Consider the following 23,717-nt stretch of genomic DNA (forward strand, 5'->3'; position numbering starts at 1 on the left):
CCTTCCTTCCTTAGGCTTTAGTAAGCCCCTTTATAATATTTATACTGTATATACTTGTCACACTTACCAGATGCTTCTGGTGTTATTGTACAGGGGTATCTAGTGACAACACTAGGATCCCGCTTCCTCTATCAAGGAGTAAACAATTGAAATTGAATTGAACTGTATCGACCGTGAAAGGTTGTTTGGTTGTGGTTTGCTAGTTACAGTATTCTTGCACCAATGGGCAGACAGAATGTCAACGGGGACTGACTCTAGTCAATCAAATCGTCACTGCTGTGAAATTACCCAGAAATCCTTGTTATACCGTGAACATAATATTATATATACGAGTACAGTATACCCCGTGATGTACAGTAGCTAAAACAACTATCTGTGCATACTTTGTGGGAAATATTATGAGACCATGGACGATAAATTTTGGTATATGAGGGTTGTCACTAGTCACACGTAAAATTTCGGTGCATATCGACCCCCTCCTGCACAGATAGTTGTTTTAGCTACTGAACGGGAAGTTTCAAATGTTTTTCTTAGTGGTCTTCTCAGGACTGTTTCCCCAAAGCTACTGTCTGTCTTATCTTTGTATCTTTGTCGTGAGTACTAGTGTTCAACAAGTGCAGTATTAGAAATGAAGCTAAACGCTATGTGGAGGTTCAGTCTGAATAGGAAGTCAAAGTTGCAGTGTATTTTTTTGTTATCTAGGCTCCTTGTCTCTAATAATCTGGCCTTCCGTATATTATGTCTTAATTAGGTGTCTAGAAGCTTTGTCTTGTTATCTAGGATCCTAGATTTGTCTTACAGTGTTTAGTGTGTTTGATATCCCGTGTCTGTTCTGTCTGAGGCTAATTGCAATTTTTGCTCCTACTACATCAATCTTCATTAATTATGCATTTAACTGTCTTGGATTTTATTACGTTAAAGTTATATTTGTACGGGATATTTTTTCTTAAAACGTTTTCCTTTGAAATTTTGTTATATTAAATAATTGTTGTTTCTTTATTAAGATCTTCAGTGCAGTCTTTCTCACTGTAGATAACTGCGGTGGATCATTCGTCTCGCTTACGCATTCGTGGCATTCCTTTTCAAGTTTCTAAATCAGAGTAGGGGAAAATCTCCTGACTAACAAGCTGAGTAATCAAATCTGGAAAAGCTAGGAAAGTTGTGAGAACTTCTTCAGTGAGATTATATTTACTACTTGATCTTGTGCTTTAATCTAAAAACTCCTCATCGGTGTTTCATCAGTACTGTTTTGTGGAAGTGGCGAATTTTGTTGCTGTTTGCCTGCAGTTCTTCTATCTGTAAATGAATAGAATCTTAACTAGAAAAATAGACAATATAAACATTTGTAACATGTTATTTTTGTGAAAACTACAATTGTCGGCTTGTCTTCAGTACAGTTTTATGGTTACGAGTTTTAATAATATCATTAATGCTAATATTATTCTACATGCTCCATGTTTCAGTAAATGCTAAGGGCTGACATATATGAAAATAGAATTTAATATTAGAAGTTCATTGTAAGTGGCCCTCTGTGTCCCTACAATTAGGTATTTGACAAGGGGTAGAAATTTCGAGGAAGTGAGAGATGCAGTACTCAACACGCAATGCTGACAGTGCAAGCGTCTCCTCGTATATGAAGTGACCGTAACACAACGGTATAATTTGTTCCACTCCTTGTACAGCATTTTTACTTTTCGTTTTCTTTACTTTAAAATTAGAAATACTGGCTTAATATATTAACTCACTTGAACATATTGTGCTTCCGGCAAACTTAACCAGTCTAAATTTTTAAAAGTACAGCAAAGACATTTAAGCTGGTAGTTTTCAAGGTAAACATTAATGACTACATACAATATAACAGTGAATTTTGTAAAAAGTTACTCAATAATGATAAGGCATATATCATTAAATATAGTATGTTCATATACAAATTATATATCATGTTTATTGTCAAAGTTTTAGGGTTTCCAGAACTTACTTTTTTTTACGAGGATTAGCCCACCCGGGCTAATAGTGAGAAACGATATACTGTATATATATATATATATACTGTATATATACTGTATATATATATAAATACTGTATATATATATATATATATATATATATATATATATATATATATATATATATATATATATATATATATATATATATATATATATATATATATATATATATATATATATATATATAAAATATTGTATTGTCCAAGTAAGAGAAACAATTGAGATTTGAGACCCTGCAATTGTGTGTAAATGAGGCAGAAAGACAGATCAGCAACCTGGAACTTGGTCACAATTTTCGTGATGCCATATGGCAGCAGGGTCTACCATTAGACAACACATTATGCTTCCAATATCTTCCCAGGCGGTAGTACCTCCCTGTTTGATAGCTGCCTACTACCTACTGTATCTGATCTCTTTTGGAATCTTACATTGTTTTACCTTTTTCAACAAATCCGTCTTTGTTGCTGCCAACAAAAACCAGTCAAAGAAATTTGGTTTACTGTTCAAAACTCTTAGGTTAAGAATTTAAGGAAAATATATTTGAACCTTAAGGTTTAAGAACATTCTGAAATTGGATATCAATGGAAAATATAAAACTTACAAAGTCATTCTTATTTAAGGTAAAAAAATGGAATTTACATAAATGCCAATTACATCTAAATTTAAAAAAAAATTATGAATCTACGTTATGATTTCTATTTAACGATGGGAAAGATCCTGCACCAAGACATCATACCAACTGTGAAATAGTGGTAATAGACAAAGCAATTCATAACATTATAATATTTTGCTGAAAGTTGTAACCTAAATTTGACAATAGCAAATGGCGGGGCGTTACACAGCGCTTCAATCCGGCAAAATGTCAGAAGGAAATTTGGCGGAAGTCGTGTACAGTAATATACAAGAAATGAGTTCACGAATCTTGCTTTAAACCGTTCAGGATGTCTAAACCTTCTAGTCGTTTCAACCACCTTTATTATTTCAGATATTAATCCTTAATATAAATGCAAAGTGGAATTCCCTAAAGCAGACCTGAGAATTACCATTTTGGTCTTCCCCATTTGGTGTCAATTAAGTCGATTTAACCTTTTTCCAACTAAATCATAAAATCAGGGTTTGTGTACAGTGCATTATGAGTAAGTAAAGGAAACGAGCGTAAGGTCATACAGACTCCGACTCCTCACTACTACTCATACTTACAATGAGCAAATACAATATTTTGAGTGTGGTTATTCTCTCAAGAGGAATAGTATCACCGTAAAGGAAATTATATTAGGCTCTATTTTTGAAAGCCCGATAAACTGTAAGATGACGTGAATATAAAGTTAATATACAAGGTTTCCATATATAATCTGGCCCAATTTAAAACTTAATCATCAAAAAAATGTAGTAGACATAATAAGGCACAGTACACGTGTGGAAGATTACTATGACAAGAAACAATTTTTTGGTGTTCGTCACGTATAATAAAACCAGCGTGTGGACACCCTGCATATCTTCTTAAGTTGTTATATATTAGTTTCTTTTCTTAGAGTTTACGCATGATTCATCTTTAGGTTTACCAGGTTTGATGTATTAGGCCCTAAGAGGTGCTAAAAACAAATATAGTACTACCATATTAAGGATAAATTTGTCAAGAAATCTCGTCTTGTAATTTTCCCAGTTCAATTTTTATTGTTTCGTATATTCCGGATGTGAGATTTTTTCCCTTTACTAATGAATTTGGCTTTAAGATTCTTGTATACATAATGTTACTAATACAAAGAAACATAAATGGACTCAGAATATTAATGTTACTAATACAAAGAAACATAAATGGACTCAGAATATTGCCTTGAAGTATTCCTGTATGTTAAAGCAGTGTTGGTGATACTTGTGAACCACAAGTACATACAAGTGTCCCCTGGTATGTGCTGATGATCAATACCAGGCCCTACCTTTGGCCATGAGTTGAGAAAGTGAAAGTGGGTCCCGAGCCCTGACGGCTCATTAGGGGCAATGGCTGCAGTGCGGATGCATCACACTAAATAGTTAATACTAGGCCTTCAGTACACAATGAGTCAGTGTGACGGGAATTACACTCGACTTCCATCATTTCCCATCTATAGAGTAAGATAACGCCCCCCAAAAAAAAAATCTACATCATTGCGTAAGCTATTTCACAGTCAGATCCGGGTTGGATGAAGCAGGGAAGCAGGGCCCAAGCATAAGATGGAGTCTAAAGATACTATTGTTCCGGGGCCCGGAAAGCTGAAGGACCCGAAACAGTCTCCGATACTCTAGTGGAACTAAGGTCTTTGAAAGTATTAAAGGTTACAGAGTGCGACAGTTGTTTGATGAGTGCCAGAGCCCCCAGATTAGTATGCTTGGGTTCTGCAGGGAGTCGTGTGTCAGTAGATGGAAGACCCACCATTGTTAGTGTCTCTCTCTGGTGGAGGAAGTGAACCACCAGCTCACCCACGAACGTCACGAACGACACAAATAGACCCATAAACAGCACCATAAATACACCCTGGGGAGAATGACAGAATTACTCATATTAGCCGTCTAATTACACCTCTTTTTGTATTCATAAATCTTGTAATGTTAGAAAATATACTGAACAACTTTAGCCTATAATTGTATGTGGTGTCCATATTTACCTTAGTTACATAATGAACCAAATTATATTCAATGGATACATCCCTAAATGATTACTCACAGTTATACAGTTATATATCCAACACCACTAATGTTGTTAAATAATTGTGCCCCTTTCTAAGTCATATATCTAACAGTTGGTTTGCTGTCTTGCTCTGGTTACCATTTGTCTTCCCTGAAGGAGGAAAGACGTTGTTTTTCCGGGTTCTATATTTTTTCTCTGGGGTTGACGTTTATTTTGTGTATTTCAAATAGATTATTAATGAAGACTAATGCCCCTAACATTTTTAACTGACACGAGAGTCGCGTAGTCTACCACTCACATACACCTTGCTTCTATGTACCATGGGTATTAGGGTGTGTCATAGGAGGGAAGATCAGCTAAAACTAATGGCCCATCACTTTTTTGGTAGATTTTAGTGTATATAAACAGAAAATAATTTGGTTCAATATTTTGCAACCTTTTGCTAGGTAAATTTTAGCGTGAAATTTATCGAAAATCTAACATACAGTAGTGCACATTACAATTAAATAAGTGAACATTGCTTTCTGAGCTTCATTCTTTAACAACCCAACTAACAATATTTTTTTGTTTCAGATTCTGATGCATTTATAAGTTGATAATATTTGCGATGGCTGCTTGTGTCAGGACGAGGAACCAAAAATCAGCCATCTCAGTCACTATCTTGGGTCTGGGAGAGAGCTCCTGAAGTCGGAGTTGCCTACGAGAGAGATGCTTTTTTGAGATACGGTGTTTCGTCAGGCAAATCAGTGAAAAGAAACCAAAACTTACACAAACAAAGACATTGCCAGTGATATGACCAAAGCTGTCTTGGCACGAGTACCTCTGGCTAACGCTCAGTTCAAGCCTCCAGTCATAACAAGTCAGAAGAAGATTAGTGAGGAGCTGCTACAGCCAGTTGGGAAAAAGGCAAGAATGTCTCTCTTGGGAGAGAAAGCTTTGCAGTTAAGGACAGCTTTTGCCAGAAACAACTGGACCAGTTATTTGACATAATTACTTGCAAGTGCCCAATTGTTCTCTGTCCTGGGTTTGGATGCGATCGTGACTGTAAATCCAATTTATCTCCTGTATTTGCAAGCGTGAACTGAAGATTCCTGCTGTGATCGAACTGGCATTTCATTAAAGCACAGAGAGAAGACTGGCAGTATAAGGGGCTCTCATGAGTTTCTAGCCAAGATATTCCGGAGTCAGAAGAGACAGGGAGGCTGCCACAGAGACAGAAGGGAAGAGTTGCCGAGGAAAAGGGGGCAAGAGGCCCAGGGTGAGAATTAAAGGCAGTGATTAGAATCAAGCTGATTCAGGTTTAATGACTTCCCCATGGCTGATCCGAGTGCTGACCAGAATGTTGACTTTGTCCCTAACCCAGAAAATAATGATCTGACTTCTTCAGGCATAAAAAGATTCGAAGTAGGAAAGATATCCCGAGCATAGCTCTGGCCAGCATGCGACACCACACTGGTCTCAGAGAAACTGCAGAGATAGCAACAGCTGCCTAGATTGACGGTGGTTTGATAACACCTGATGATGTTCACCTGGTGATAGATCATAACAAAGTAAGGAGAGCTCAGGAGAAACTTGTCAGTAACCTAGAAGAGGAGTTTGATAAGGGGATAAGAGAAAATGGAATCAATTGTTTGTTCTTTGATGGGAGAAGGGATGACACTAAAGTGTTCATGAAAGTTGGAGATTCTGACAAGTTGTTCCTTGCCATGGTGAAGGAGGAACACTACTCCTGCTACTGCAGTGAGCTTGGGAAATGTTGTGGCATTCCTCCAGAGAAAGATGACATCAGGAAACCAGCTGAGATAGTGGCAGATAACATTGTGAACTGGCTCAGAGAGAGGAACGTAGACCAGACCCTGCAGGCCATTGGAGGGGACAGCACCAACACGAACACAGGGTGGCAAGGGGGGGTCATACAGTGGATAGAGCGGACGATTGGGAGGAAGCTGGTCTGGATTGTTTGTGACCTCCACACCAACGAGTTGCCACTCAGACATCTGATCCAGGAGTTGGATGGCAAGACTCTTTCAAACAACAGATGGTCTGGTCCTCTTGGCAAGATGCTGGACTCTGCCACTGAGTTAGAAATAAATCCGAGCTTTGAAAAAATCACAGTTGGCCCCTCCACTCGTTGGAGCTTGCACATACTGTCATTGACGACCTGAGTATTGTTTTATGGTTACATGATTTGCAGTGCCATCAAAACTGGGGTCATGCCTGATAGACTTGCTTACCTGCAGATAGGTCCAGTCTCACATTCTAGGTGGCTCACAATGGCTCTCAGGTTCTGCAGAATTTGGGTCGCTCATCATAAGCAAGCTGAAAGGGAACCAGCTTCACAACCTGAGACTTATTGTCCAATTCATCGTGAGTGTCTACTTGCCAAATTGGTTCAACACCAAGGTCAAGTCATCGTTCTCCAAAGGTCCGAGGCATGTTCTCTTCCAGCTTGAGCTCCTGAGGAGTCAGCCAAGGAAGGTTGTTCAGATTGTGCAGCAGACTGTGAGGAGATCTTCCTGGTATGCTCATCCCGAGGCAGTTCTGCAGACAATGCTCTGCAGTAAGGATGAGGAGGAGAGAAGAGTGGCAGTCAAAAAGATCTTGGATATGAGACTTATGAGGATCTGGGCATGACGAATCAGTTGGTGACGATTCCTTCAGGGTCAGGAAGACTCCTGAAGTCAATCTAGGTGCCAAGACCCTCACTGATCTCATAGATCTGGATAACATCCAGGCTGGCAGTGAGCCCCTCTTACCTGCAGCCTCACCAATGTTCAAGTCAGAGCTTTCCTGGACAACCCCATGCATGTCCCTGCCTGGCCCTCGCACACCCAGAGTATAGAGCGTTGTGTACAGCAAGTGAGCGAGGCCAGCAGTCACGTGTACAGCCAGGAGAGAAGGGAAGGCTACATCCGAGCTCAGGTGGTCAGCAGGGAGGTGATGAGTAGAAACAGAAGCAAGAAAGACATGTTCTCTGTATGTATATTATGTATGCTGGATTATATATTGTGTATGTATATTATGTATGTGCTCCATTTATGTATTATTTATTCAGCCTAGCTAGCAGTGTGTGGCAATGTATTTAAGATATCCCACATGCTTAATTAATGTGCCTGGCGACGTATGGAAGCTGCTAATGTATCACTTGCCATACGTCGTCTATAGCAGTTGACAGGCAGCCAAGCTGAGGAGAGCACTACTTCCCTTTGTGTACATATCTCTGATCCAGTAAACCGAACCTACAAAACTATACAGGTGTTTGTGTTCGCTCCTGTATATAGAACTTATTATCCAGAACCTAACATTCTCTATGGTGTGCAGCAACACCGGGCCGTAGTAGTAAAACCGGTTTTTGTATTTGATGATTTTGTTTTCTAAAGGAATATTAAATTTAATAAATGTGTCAAGATCATTCGTTTCACTATTCTGGATCATTTTCATCCTAATAAATTAACCTAATACATTTACTTTACTTTAAATAAGCTATTTAGTGGTGTTGGTAAAAGGGTGGGAATACTGAATTTTCATAAGATTTCAAGTTAAAATTTACCTAGCAAAAAATGAAAACTTTTCAAATCTGAAGATATCACATGATTCTGCACATAGAAGTACATCATTAATACCATGGGCCGATGTTTCAAACTCAAAAAAAAAATTCGCCTCCGTATGACACACCCTAATGGGTATAGGCAGCCATAGGTGTTACGATGACTGCCACCCCCACCGGGATGACGAGCATGGTCCTTGGAAACGACTCGGCATTCTCCACTGCCTGAAGGAGGGCGTCCACCTGTGCTCTACATTCTTGCAGGCTAACTATATCACGCCACAGGGGAACTCGGCTATTGTTCTCAATAGAGGGATCCTCCACACTGATGCCCAGCACTAGTTCAGGTTGTGGGGGAACATCTCCACCCAGGGGTTGTCTTGGACCCAGGTGGGTAGGTCCACGACGGGGGCGTGGAGGAGCTTTAAGTGATGCGGCAGGAGACCATCGCCGCACCATACACCAAAGGTGTGGTGGGCCTATATTTAAACTGTACAAAATTTCATCTTGACTATATTTTTCAAGGCAAATCTGTGAATCTACCTCAGTGGACTGTTAATAATATTATAGTATTATATTATTAATGTCATTATTACACATCACCACAATGGTACACCATAAAAACAAGAAGGTGGTGGTGGTCCAGGCCGGTGGTGGCGACTCTGCCCAAAGGAAGAAGGGACCAGTGTCCTCAATCAAGATTAAAGAAGAAACAAAGAACCAAAACCACAAATATATAAGAAGACCGTAAAGAGTGAGACTCAGCGGGTACAAAATGATAAGATTGTACCAGAAGGTGACTACTGTAAGACCTCCACCAAGAAGGTGAAGGGCAAGGAGGTGCAGTGAGTCACCCACCAGCCTTTATTCCCATAAAAAAATTATAATATGAAAACCAAGAAGAAAAGAAGTAAAAGAAGATGAAATGAAGAAACGAAGAATAATTAGAAGAATTCGGTCAAGGAAGTGGCCCAAGGGAGAAGCCGACGGTTAGTGGCCCAAGGGGAAAGCCGACGGGCAATGGCCCAATGGGAAAGCCGACAGGCAGTGGTCCAAGGGGGAAGCCGATGGGCAGTAGCTCAAAGGGGAACCCGACGAGCAATGGCTCAAAGGGGAAGCCGAAAGGCAGTGGCCCAAGGGAGAAGCCGACGGATAGTGGCTCAAAAGGGAAGCCGACGGGCAGTAGCTCAAAGGGGAACGCAACGGGCAGTGGCTCAAAGAGGAAGCCGAAAGCCAGTGGTCCAAAGGGGAAGCCAACAGGCAGTGGTCCAAGGGGGAAGCCGACTGGCGGTGGTCCAAAGGCAGTCTAAGCCTAGAGCCATTCTAGACCTCTCAGTGTCGGTCATTAGTATGGTGTCGGAAATACTATGTAAGAGAGAGTGCATAGTTGGCAGTGCCCTTTGTTGCTTGTGCTTTGGCAAATGATTAAATGAAGTAAATGATATTTGGTGTCAATTTTACATATGGTCATTGTGTTTCGGTGAGTTAATGTTTATTGGCCAGACTTTCTAGTACTTGTAATGAACTGTATATACAGTAAATGACCTTGTTTTCATACTTTAAGTATCAACATCTATAACTGCATTTCTACTTTCAACAATTGTTTGAATAATAGTTGAAGAGCTGAACTATGCTACCAACTTTCTCACTTTACAATCCCTCCACATAATTATCTTATTTCTCCATATTCTCAAATCTTCTCGTTACATTAGAAATATTTATTTCTTGTTTTTATAGCACTAGTTGGTGTTGATTTTTGTCTCTATTAATGCCAGTGTTTTTCTTTTTATAGTCACCTACATCTCGTGGGGTCGTCTCCTTTTAAACCTAATATAACGATACCAGACGTATTAAATCACCACCACAATGAGTATCAACAACTTACCCAAAGTCCCGTCATGTTGTATGGTTCGTTGACGGTGATACTGGTGGGAGCTCTCAAACACGCTGTCTCGTTCTGTAACTCCTTCCCGATCCACTCACTGTACAAGTTGTGTTCCACCAGGGACTGTATCCTGCAACACACACACTCACTGTACAAGTTGTATTCCACCAGGGACTGTGTTCTGCAACACACACACTCACTGTACAAGTTATGTTGCATAAGATTGTATCCTGCAACACACACTCACTGTACAAGTTGTGTTCTACCAGGGACTGTATCCTGCAACACATACACTCCCTGTACAGGTTATATGTTACATCAGATTGTGTCCTGCAAAACACACACACACACACACACACAGAAACTGTAATGCTACACAAAATGTTCTTGTTGGCTTACTAATGGCTGGACAATTTTGCTGACAAACTGCTCATTTATTTTTTACTGCAATTGTTTCTGATGAACTAATTATTATAAATCAAAAGTTACATACCTGAAATTAATCGAAGGCATTAAAGACATCCCTTTACGACCGATGATGCAGAAGATGAGAGGGAAGTACGTCTGCTTGGCCATGTAGAAGTCGCATCTCTCTGGGGAGGTTCACGAGTTATGAGTTGGTCACTGATTATTGCTAGGTTTAACACACACACACACACACACACACACACACACACACACACACACACACACACACACGTTTCACTACATAATTTTTATTAAGTGCAGAAATTTAATTGTTTTTTTATATTTGTTTATTAAATTAATTGTGGCGAATAAATTTGAAAATTTCTTGTAAGGACAATTTCCACGTTTGAGAAAAGGTTAGAAAATGTAATACAGTACTAGCACTGATGTAACATAAAGAGAGGATTATAACCTCTAGGATGGTTGACCTCAACGTTAATGATACACAGCACGCGTGCCCTCTACTAAGTTGTTTAATATTAATCTAGGTAAATTTTCTCGATATTGCCTTCCAGATATGTACGAGTATGTCGTGCGGGTCGCGTCGTGTTGCTTCTCTGTAACAAAGCTTGTTGGCACTTTGGCCTTCGTTGTTGTTGGGCGGTGGCAAGTGGACAGTGATTACATAAGAGCATCAAGATGATCTTAGTGATGTGAATGTGTAAATCGATGAAGGATTTTTAACGTTATTCGCGATTATATATTGAAATATTCTCCCTACTCGACTGGAGCAGTAGGCCGTGAGGTATACAATCATAAAATCATTGCCATATGCCAAGATTTATTCAGAAAATTTTAATTGAGTTGCGTTCATGGCTGTGATTGACCGTTCAAAGGCTGATCAGAGAGTGTAGCACTGTGTCTTTAGCTAAGACAGTCCATAGTGATAACAGTGACTGCGGTGGAGACTGAAAATAAACTTAAGTGAAAAACAAAATTGGGAAAAGCAACAGGCATGAGTGCCTGGAAGTAACCAAGACATATTATATTAATGGTGCCACAATTTTGTTTCTTGTGTGTGTGTGTGTGTGTGTGTGTGTGTGTAAACAATGACATTTCTAACCACACCCTGCAAAATACAGTGTATTTAGCAAATGCAGCAGCTGCTAAGAATGGGGTGGGGGGTTTACTACCAAGAGCAGAGACGTTACCGAGAATGTCATGTACACTAATACTGACACGTTCCTTGATAAGAGAGAGGAGTTTCAAACACTACTGAAGGTACACCAACCCGATATAGTAGGAGTTGTAAAACTTTTGTACAAGAACAGGAGAATCGAGTCAGAGGAATGTGAGTTCAGTATTGACGAATATGAGTTATTTACGAACCTTTGTCAAGAAATTTGCAAGAGAGGTGTGGTTATCTTTGCTAGGCAAGACCTTAGAGCCAGCCAGGTGAGGGTACAGGGAGAGGATGTATTTGAAGAGTTCGAGTAGTGTAAAATTAAATTAAAGGGAGGAGACTTATTTACTGTCGGGTGTGTCTACAGACCCCCAAACTGTGGCCCACTAAACCAAAGGAACTTAAGAGGCTTAATAGACAACGCAGCGATGCTCAACCCTAGCCACGTCCTTATCATGGGGGCCTTTATCTATGGCGACATCGACTGGAGAAATGAGTTCTCGCCAAGTGACTTAATAACCCTGCTACTCTTTTCGTAGAAACTCTGAGAAATAATTTTATGTTCCAACATGTTGAAAACCCGACGCATTACAGAGAGGAGCTATCACCCAAGCCACTGGACCTCATCTCAACAAACGAGGAGGGTACGGTGACCAACTGGAACATCTATCCGCAGTTGGCACCAGCCACCGTGTAATGTTGTCATTCAGATTTAACTGTTACTTAGTTCACGACAAAAACAGGTCTAAGTTCAAATATTACAAAGGAAATTTCGACGGGATGATGGAGGAGATGAGGAGTATACACAGGCCTGACTAACTACGATATAAGAACGCAGATGCTCCGCTGAATATCATAGCCAGTAAAATTAACCATTTGAGTGATAGATATATATACCCAAGACCAAACCCAATGCATCCAGGATGTGATGGGAACTAGGTAGTCAGCTTGCTCAAGGAACGAGTTATTCATTATGTTTATTCTTTTTCATCTTACAAGTGTTATATTATGTTTGTATAATGTTTGTTTGTGATATGTATCGTTGTAGGTGAAATAGTATATTGTTGTATTGTACATTATGTATTATTTGTCAATGTTTACATCCTTGTAGTGAGTAATAAACAACCTGGCAACTCTGTGAAGTTAGTTGGTAGGTCTACTGGTAGCTGTGAACCTGTTCTCACTCCCCACAGGGGGTGGACCAGCATTTTAGCTTAAGGTCCGCGTAGGTAATATTCCTACAAATCTAAAAAAAAAAAAAAAAAAAATTAAAAAATATCACTCCCCACCCTGGCTTCCTGACGTGCTGCTGTCCTGACCGGCTCTGACCTGTGTTGTGTACACGTACCCGGTGTCTCTGAGGGATTTGTGTTTGTGGTACCGAGTGGTCACCTCACAGCTAAGTTTACTTTGTATATATGGATTAGGATTATAATTATAATGTTTATTGTGATAGGTAACAGGTATTCCATGTGCTGATTGTAAGATTAGAGGTTCTTGTCCTTTGTCCCTGGTGTTGTTTCTCAGTTGTAGTTGATGTACTTTCGTTTTCACCTTTCTGTGTATATAGTGTAAATATGTTTTATATTTTATAGCAGTTTCTAGTGTATTATGAATATTCCCGTTCCCTGTTTATCTTCCCTTGTGTTTCCATGTTGTGAAACATTATAATAACACCTAGACAAGTATGTCCCATAACAAGGGGTACAGGGAGACCGTTACACATGAACCATGCGGCGGTTGACAAAGTTAAGAAGAAAACTCAGAACTTCGAGACGTGGGTTAGGAAAAATGATGAGCAGACGGGAGGACGTATGCCAGATCTAGGAACCAAGCAAAGTCAGCGTGTAAAAGGGCTGGAAAAGAGTTACAGAGGTTGATTGCAAGCAAGGTGAAGTCAAACCCAAAGGCTTTTTACCGATATGCAAATTCGAAATTAAAAACGCGAGTAGGCACATCGGACCTGAGGCTTGAAGATAGTAGTTATGCAGATTCTGACCAGGACAAGTCGGAGGCGTTGAACAATTTCTTTTCCTCGATGATCACAAGAAAGGATGCGAACAATCTTCCTGCGTTTGAGGAAAGACGGTTTGACACAGTGAAGACTCGCATGGTGTTCTCAGAAGATGGCATCAGAATTAAATTGTAAAGCTAAAGATTCACAAGAGTCCCGGCCCTTATATGGTACACCCAATAGTGTAACGAGCTTTTTGAGCCCCTTAAGTTCCTGTTCTGCAAATGCCTGGACAAACAAAAGGTCCCGATGACTGGAAAATTGCTAATGTGAGTCTTATATTCAAGAAGGCCGATCGTCACTCCATCGAATAAGGCTGCATTTATACCAAACGATTCGAGGCGAGTCAAGTCAAGACGAGTCATGACTCGTCTTGACTCGCCATTGTAGTTTGCATTAATTTATGTATTTTTCTAGAAACCGTTCACATCGGGAGAGTCGAGTCGAGCCGAGTCGAATCGAATCGAGTCGAGTCATGTATACGGCTGGACCCAATTTTTTCGTCAGTCGCCGCGCGTCCGTTGTGGTTTGTGTCCATTTTCTTGACAGATGATCCTGCCATGTCCACCAACTTCTTGAAGTTTTCAGTTGTCATCCTAAAGAAATTGTAGAATTTGTCTGGATGGTTCACCAAGTCTGGAAATAAATGACTAAAGGCACCAAAATCTGATCTTTTGGTGTGGATTTCGTGTATCCACAATCAGGTTCTCCTCCTCCTCCTATGACGCCAAACCCACAATAGAGCATATAGTTCAGCGAGAGAATGTGTCCATACTGCTCGAAATCAGGCTGGGTACTGACAATTTATTGACAAACCTGACTCGTTTCGACTCTTTCGGTGTGAACGGCAATGAGTCAATTTGACTCGAGTCAAATGACTCTAATGAATCGACTCGACTCGCTTGGTGTAAATGCAGCCTAAGGCTACGTTCACACCAAACGAGTCGCGTCATGTCAACAGAGTCATTTGACTCATTTCCGTTCACACAGAATAAGTCCAGAAGTCATGTTTGTCAGTATCCTGTCAGATGTCAAGCGGTATGGACACACATTCTCTTGCAGCCTTACATACTCTGTTGTGGTTTCAGCGGCGTAGGAGGAAGAGGAACCGAGTATGGCTGCATGAACTCAACACCAAAAGACCAGACTTTGGTGCTTTTATTCATTTATTCCCAGACTTGGTGAACCATCCAGACCAATTCTACAATTTCTTTAGAATAACAGAGAACATAGAGAACGGAGCGCTCCCAAGCAAGATTTATCAAATCCTCCAGCTGCATGGTGAGGTTCCACCACAATGGATTCACAATGACTGACGAAAAAATTGGTCTGGCCATATTCATGAATCGACTCGACTCCCCTGGTGTAAACGGTTTTGCAAAATTACAAGCAAAATAATGTCCCCTTGAATGGCGAGTTACGTAGAGTCAAGACTCGATGCGACTCGACTCGACTCGTTTGGTGTGAACGCAGCCTAAATATAGACCAGTGAGCCTGACCAGCAGAGCGACCATCATAAGAGATGCCATGATGGAACATATACTACGAAACATCCATGTAAAGGACTGCCAACACTGTTTTATGCCGGAACGATCCTGCTTAACAAAATTACTGAAGGTCTTGGGTGTTTTGACTTGAATTCTAGAACAAGGCGGAAATATCGACAATATATACTTAGATTTTGCCAAGGTTTTGGACAGTGTACCTTCATGAAAGGCTGAAAATTAAATTGGAAGGGTAGGGAATTCGAGGGAGTGTCTTAGTGTGGATCAGAGAATTTCTGCACGACCACAAGCAGTGAGTAGTGATTAATGGTACGAATTGGTCATGTGTACCTGTGACAAGCGGGGTACCACAGGACAGTGTATTGGGGCCGTTTTTGTTTGTTTGCTCTATAAATGATATGCCAGAAGCTATACTCTCCTCCATACAAATGTTTGTGGACGATGCCCAGTTATTTATGGAAATTAAGAATTAAACAGACTGTGAAGAGCTACAGAAAAATCTCTTGAGCTTCAAGAATGGTCGAGGAAATGGCTGCTAAGAAACAATGTCACGAAGTGCAAAAGGATGCACGTGGGTCACACCAACAGTAAGGAGGCGTATGACATGTCCCTAAAGGACGAAGAAACTGCATTAATTGAGACCGAATGTGAAAAGGACCTGGGTGTGTATTTCGACAATGAACTTCAGGTGAATGAGGCAACGAAGCTAGTAGGTGTTATAAGAAGGTCGGTTAGATATCTGGATGGTCCGTCGCTCGTCACGATCTTCAAGAGTGAGGTGCTTCCCCGTCTGGTCTCCGAGATATGCTAGAGACTGTCAATTGATTGAAAATATCCAAAGGGGTGCCACCAAACTGGTGCCTGTTCTGCGGAACCTCAGCTACTCAGAGATTAGAGCGCCTGCAACTGCATAGCTTATACTACAGAAGGGCACTACTTGGTCGAATGTAGTCTCGTTCAAGATTCTTCGAACACTGCTGGAGACACCTGGCAACTCAAGGCCGTTTGTTTACTATAGTACATAGTATAATATAATACGAAACAACAAAGCCCAACCATTAATTAAGCAACAGGGAACTAAGTAACCAATCATCGATAACCTTTTACATTCATTCATAATTTTTGATACATACTATAGTAAACAAACGGCCTTGAGTTGCCAGGTGTCTCCAGCAGTGTTCGAAGAATCTTGAAAGAGACTACATATCTGGAGCTGCCCTCCCCACAAAGAGTCACAGCTCGAGGTTGAAGAAGCCACAAATCCAGAAAACAGTGGTGAAAATTTTTCGGTGTGACAATTTTTTACTCTTGGAACAATCTGCCAAAGAGTGCTGTGACGGCACCGAGTGTGAGCTCATTCAAGGCGAGACTTGACCAACACTGGAGCAGGTGCCGATATATTCAGGAACTAGTTCATGCCCAGTACTTGCCAACAGTGTGCAACAGAGACGTGACCGACCTCCAAGCTACTAACAAGCCGATCAGTGGCGAAAACGGTTAAAGTAAAGTAAAGTAAACATGTTATAAATCTATAGTGATAATTCTTGATTGTGACAATATTGTACTGATGTATGTCAGCCAACACCCAAGGAGACGGTTGTTTGTTAGGAAATTCACTACAGTACTCTTAATGACTAAATGATACAAGTGACATGTATTCATACCTGAAATCTCACTTTATATTAATTTCACCTGTAAAATTAATTCTAAGTTAATTTCTTATAAAAGTTAGTATGTTTAAATAAAAAAGTTTGCCAGAAAACGAATGTGAATATTTGGCTATATGGTACAAATGTCACGTCAACATGTTTTTCATTACTGCATTTCCATTATTTTCTTTAGCCCGGGATGGGAACATCCCGTGTCTCGTTTACAGCTTCGCTGCCTCGTTCACAGCTGGACCAATGGGTTATACCCCACTTTTCCTTAATTTTTTTTTATCACGCCAGTCCGAAATGTGTCGAGCAGTTAATACAACTTAATTTCGTTTTATTTATTTCGTGAGAGGGCTAAAGTATATTTCTGAATATTATATTTTGAAGACATTAAAGACACAAATTGGGTGATATTATGTAGTCCAATTAATCAACAAGTATACCTGTGACAGAGAAGTCATCAGACATAATCTTCCTAATGGTGGACTCCTCGACGAGAAGGGCGTAGTCCTGGGACCTGACCAGATTGAAGGCAGCGTCGAAGAGTTCGTTGGCTTTGAGGAACTGACAGCGTCCCTTCTTGTTCTCCTTTTCCATTTCCGCGAACACTCCCGATTCTGCCATCTGGGGGAGTGACCAGTAAAAGCTCACCAACGTAATTCTCTAGTAGACATTTAACTAAAATATCATACTGTATACTAACGTCGTGTCCAGGGATATTTTTTTTTACAACAGAATTCATTAATAATCATATTATGGTAGCCTGGGTGGTCATTTGTCAATAGATTCTGATTTTGCTTCCCGACAAGAATGTTTGGTTAATATTGATGACTAACACGCCAACGATAATTGGGGGGGGGGTAATTGCTTCCTTTGGTACATAACTAGGTGTGCACTACTTTGTCTTTCTTGGCGGTAATGTGGTAGTACATAGCCAATCATCTCAGATCGATGCCAGTCGCCAGTGTCTGTTTATGAGCTACACGGACTAGACAGCTGCTCTCACGCCCATATAAAACTTAAAATTACACCATATGTAGGTAGTAGGTAGTCGGCAGCTATCAAACAGGGAGGTACTACTGCCTGGGAAGATATTGGAAGCATAATGTGCTGTCTAATGGTAGACCCTGCTGCCATATGGCATCACGAAAATTGTGACCAAGTCCCAGGTTGCTGATCTGACTTTCTGCCTCATTTACACACAATTGCAGGGTCTCAATTGTTTCTCTTGCCATTGACAACACAACATACATACATCGTTTCTCACTTTTGATCTTTTTTTCATTTTTGTATTTATAGTTCTCTATTAATAAAATTATTATTATTATTACAGTTACTGTATTATTATCATCATTATTTTATTATTTTATTTTTGTTTGTTTTATCATAAATTTTATTTATTATGAATTATTATGACAATTATTATTATTATTATTATTATTATTATTATTATTATTATTATTATTATTATTATTATTATTATTATTATTATTATTATTATTATTATTATTATTATTATTATTATTATTACTACATTTTCGCCCCCCAGGCCCCGATGTGGGTCAGTGACCTGTGTCCGGGTGGGCTAATCCCCGTAAAAATAAATAAATGAATAAAATAAAATATGTAAGTTCTTTTTGTATAATATACCGTGGGTCCGGAGGGCGGAACTTCACGGCTTGGAAGTTAGGTAAGGTTAGTTAGGTTTCTTTGGTGAGGTCTTCTAACAATGCTTCTGCTGCTTGTTTTTCTTATCAACTAAGGTTAGGTTAGGTTTAATTTAGAAGTATATTTTTTAACATATTTACCAAAACTATGAGTGTCTACTGTAAAACAGTGAAAGTGCCACATTTTTAAATTCGTTTTCTATGAAAAATCGGCGGCGGGTCAGTCGTCAATAATTACCGATTTTTTTTATTTCAGTAAGATTCACTTCACCGATATCCTCGTAAATATTCTGTTGAATAACCAATCTTGCTACATCTTGACCTAATATCCTAGAGAGAAATTTCTTTAATAAGGCTGACTATATGATAAACGTTTAACAGAAATTTATCAAAGAATCTTGTTTTAGTCTCACTTGTTCATTTTCTTACGAATCTTCTATAGGCACCCATGTCCCCGTCCCTGTCCCCTGCCCTGTCCCCGTCCATGTCCCCGTCCCTGTCCCCGTCCCTGTCCCCGTCCATGTCCCCTGCCCTGTCCCGTCCCTGTCCCTGCCCTGTCCCCGTCCCTGTCCCCTGCCATGTCCCCGTCCCTGTCCCTGCCCTGTCCCCGTCCCTGTCCCCTGCCATGTCCCCGTCCTGTCCCTGCCCTGTCCCGTCTGTCCCTGCCATGTCCCCGTCCTGTCCCCTGCCTGTCCCCGTCCCTGTCCCCTGCCCTGTCCCCCGTCCCTGTCCCCTGCCCCCTGCCCTGCCCCTGTCCCGTGTCCCTGCCATGTCCCCGTCCCTGTCCCCTGCCATGTCCCCGTCCCTGTCCCCTGCCCTGTCCCCGTCCCTGTCCCCTGCCATGTCCCCGTCCCTGTCCCTGCCCTGTCCCCGTCCCTGTCCCCTGCCCTGTCCCCGTCCCTGTCCCTGCCCTGCTCCCCGTCCCTGTCCCTGCCCTGTCCATGCCCTGTCCCGTCCCTGTCCCTGCCTGTCCCCGTCCCTGTCCCCTGCCCTGTCCCCTGCCTGTCCCCTGTCCCCATCCCTGTCCCCTGTCCCCGTCCCTGTCCCTGCCCTGTCCCCGTCCTGTCCCTGCCCCTGTCCCTCCCTGTCCCTGCCCTCCCCCGTCCCTGTCCCCTGCCCTTTCCCCGCCCTGCCCCTGCCCCGCCCCTGCCCCCTGTCTCTCTCGATAATCATAGACACAAAAGACATCAGACTGCCATTCCAGTTGAAAACACCGTTTCTTTTGATGAGCGAAGGTAAGCAACGTTGGGTCTGGTTAGTACATGGATGGACGACCTCCTGGGAACACCAGATGCTGTTGGCATTTACTGAAGGACTCTACTGGAAATAAATATCTCATAGATTTGTCGGCTATTCTTGCTAAAATTTACCTGCATATAAAATATTACTATTATTATTACATCACCTACACCCATGTATGCTGTCAGGGCCGTCGACGTCTCGAAGATGACACCGTATTCCTTAGCCTGGATGAGATCTCTGAGTGTGTTGATCTTGATGGGGATCTGCCTGACGGCGAGGAGTGAGGTGAGGGCCCCAGAGTAGCTCCTCATGATCACCAGCACCGTCATCAGCCACACACTCACCAACATCCTCAACGGCATCTCGTCCGGCGAGTACACCATGGCTGATGGCAGAGCATACTAGTTTATTTTCCTTGAAGTGCTGTTCTTGTACAATATGGAACATTTTATAGGCCAGTAGATGTGTTTTTTAAGTATATGTGTTTACAACGAGAAAACCATCATGAATACACTGACTAAAATAAAAAAAATAGATTGAAGGCGAACGACATACCCATAGCCACATTTTGTTTTGATGGATCGTTTCTAACTAAATTTTTACTGCTGAGTTCGGATATGCCATTCATTTCTTGGGCAAATGTTTCATTTAATAGATAATTTGGGCCCTAGGCTTGCGCTATTTCGTCTTTCTCGATGTTGAAATTGTATGGCGGCCCGATCCATGCTCAATCTTGTTCGCTCGGTCCAAGCGGACTCTCACGCCCACAAAAAATTGAAATTACACCATATCAAAATATGTTCTATTTAATATGCCAGGGGGTCCTGGGGCCAGAAGTTAGGTTAAGTTAAATAGGTTTCTTTGGTTAGGTTGGTGCTGCCTGCTAGCAATGCTTCAGCCGCTTGTGTTCCTTATCGACTAACATTAGGTTAGGTTTAATTTAGAAATAACCACATTTTAACACATTTTCTCAAATTACAACAGTCTCCACTGCAAAACACAGTGAAATTGCGGCATTTTTAAGTTCATTTTCTATGAAAAATCGGCGAGGGGTGTGTCACCAATAATTACCAGTTTGAATATGTCTAAAGGAAGGCCGGCCCACCAGACTGGTGCCTGTACTCTGGCACCTCAGGAACCCATAGAGATTACTGTAGAACGCCTGCAGTTGCCTTGCTTATACTATACTGTAGGTGAGCAAGGGGTGACTTAATAGAAGAATATAAACACTTCAGAGGGCATTACTCAGTCGAGTGTTCATTCCTGGAGCTGGTGGATGCCAGCCCCACTAGGGGTCACACCTTAAGGCTGAAGAAGCCACAAGTTCAGAAAACTGTCATGGCAAACTTTTTAGGAGTGAGAGATGTGAATTCTTGGAAGAATCTGCCAGAGAGCATTGTGAAGGCTCTGAGTTTGAGCTTATTCAAGACCAGACTTGACCAACACTGGCACAGGTACAGATACATTATAGACCCAATGCTTTCCAACAGTGCGTAACAGAGACGTGGCTGACTGCCCAAAAGGCTAACAGGAAGATAAATGGCAAAATGGCTAAAGTAAAGATAAAAGAAAATAATGTATCCTTAGTCCCCCTTTCACAATTTCACACCATTATTGTTTCATATTCTGTGATTGTAGAGAGGCTAAAACAGTGTAAGGAGAAACACATTCAGTTGTTAAAATAATCACTAATGGGTCACTAGCGAAACTCACGAACTTAGAATAGATAAGAGGTCTTTATACACTACAGATATAACTTGTGTAATTAAGCTGAAAGAGACTTAATGGATAAAGAATATTATTAATAATCAATATATATAAACCCATACCCTGTACCAAAGCCACAGAACACGAGGTGTTTCTCTAAGAGTTTTTCAAAAGATAAATTGAGTCAACAAGCCGCAAGAAAACTTAAACTCTGTCATAGGGAACACGGCAAACACTCACTCTGTTGACACAGGTTGGCAAACTGATCCCATGTCTGCTTGAAGGCATAAGTGATCTTGCTCGAGATGCTCCACTCCCTCATCCCCGGGCCGAAGAAGACGAATAACCAGAGTCCCACACACACCAGCAGGAGGGACAGCAAGAGCCCCACCCACACCAAGGGTCCCAGGGGATTGAAGAAGCCCCATGGGTTGGGCTTGGCGGAGCCTCGTTTTACCAGGATCCTGAAGTAATCAATCAATATGGGCTGCGAGAACTCGACAACCTTGGCCCGCGCTTCCGTGATTCCGAAGGGACCCATAGCGAGATCGGCTTCCTGGTGGTAACATAGAACCTCAAGTTCTCGAGCAAACATACAGGGTGGTATGGGGTGGGATATGACACTTAGTGGGCAAGTATTTAAGACATAAACACTGTATATATTTACAAACTATTTACATGGTTTGGTAATGTAATCATTTGCGTAGCTTTGATAAGAGGCTCAATTTGCAGGTACACATTTAACCACCTGAAACCGACATAAAAATGCATCTTGTCAGGATGGGGACCATACTTAGGGAGGGATCGGAGCCGGTTCATATACCCCCTAGCATTATTTTGAGTAACAAAGATTAAAATTTGTAAATAGCTTAGTTCATAAAAAAAGAAAAAGAAAAGGGACCACCTCCTTCACTCACAGACAGGTCATTCCTGGATATCACATCACATTCACAAAGCTCTCGCCATCTCCTGGACAGCCATACTGTGCATTTTTCTGTTCGATCCCACCTCATATCACCCTACTGACGAGAGTAATGGACCCAATACAGGATACAACAAAGACTCCTCCTCTGCTTACGAGTTCAGCCACGTACACATAATTATACATTTGCGTATACATTGGAGGTGGCAGAGGTGTGGGAGGTGGTGGGATATACTTACGTTGCGCTTCACCATGCCTATCATACCATTCCACACCCCGTTACTGTCAGGGGCGCCCCATGCACCGTCTGGTGGCCTCACCAGCGTGTAACTGTAGGGTATACAACAACTTGTCTTTATGTACAGTAATGTACTGACTTATAATATAAAAATTCTATTAAAAGCAATATAAATGTGATTTTTTTATAATATTATTTATGAACAATATAAAAATTTTCATTATAATTGGCTCCAACTTCGGTAAGGTCGCATTATTATCCACAATACTCTGCTAAATGCATTAAAATTGAGGATAAAACAGGTTCAAAGTTCTGTTAAAAAATATGAACGTTATGATATAAGTGTGTAGTGAAAAGCAGAGGCATCATATGCTCAGTGATCTACAGCTAGGGAGGAATAATTAACAACCGACCGACAATGAATATATAACCATGGTATGTGAAAATACTAGAATATGTTCTCATATGATTTGTACATTCTGGCTACTGTTCTTTGTTAGAGGCTTTCTTGGCATGTTTTTTTCTTGTGTGGTATTATAATTCTTCCACTTTTTTGTCGGGCTCTATCTTCATGAATAATTTGTTAATGAGTTGAGTTCAAGTTTTGGTTTACTCTTGTTTGTTAACTTACGAGTGTTATAAATGCTAGAATACTCCTTCCACTTATCTGCATCCATTTAAAATTGCAATTTACAGTTCTCATTAATTTGGTTTTCATCAAAGAACCGCTTGATGCTGCTACACTTCAGCCTTTGTCACTCATGGTCTGATCCTGCTAAAATCACACAAATTTCAACGCTGGTTTGATTTTAGTTACTGAAACATTGAATTTGTGTAGGCAGTGGCATACATGAAGGTCACGGGTGCAAATCCATATTATAAGAAATAGAAAATCTCACCTTGAAAGTATTCTGTTTCCTGTTTTATTGACTTACTTGAAATTAAGTGCATCACCAAGGGCCCTGAGGAGGTTGGCCATGGGCCCATAGATATGTATCTGGTCATCCACTTTCTCCACCCTGATGTGGGGCTCCCAGTGCTCCACCGCCACCCTCAGTGTTGTCCTCTCT

General features: G+C 41.1%; 1 protein-coding gene across 1 annotated transcript; it reads right to left on the reverse strand.

Annotated features, from left to right (window-relative positions):
• Window positions 1-447: 447 nt before the first annotated feature.
• LOC121879069 (probable glutamate receptor) lies at window positions 448-23,717 on the reverse strand. Its single transcript, XM_042385562.1, has 9 exons — window positions 23,583-23,717; window positions 22,649-22,739; window positions 21,728-22,043; window positions 19,948-20,165; window positions 17,315-17,495; window positions 10,600-10,699; window positions 10,107-10,236; window positions 4,420-4,521; window positions 448-1,296 (listed from the first exon to the last, which is right to left on the reverse strand). The coding sequence occupies exons 1-9, from the start codon at window positions 23,624-23,626 to the stop codon at window positions 1,225-1,227; spliced, it is 1,254 nt and encodes a 417-aa protein (XP_042241496.1). The 5' UTR covers window positions 23,627-23,717; the 3' UTR covers window positions 448-1,224.

This window comes from Homarus americanus, unplaced genomic scaffold (assembly GCF_018991925.1).
Source record: "Homarus americanus isolate GMGI-L3 unplaced genomic scaffold, GMGI_Hamer_2.0 scaffold4060, whole genome shotgun sequence".
NCBI lineage: Eukaryota > Metazoa > Arthropoda > Malacostraca > Decapoda > Nephropidae > Homarus > Homarus americanus.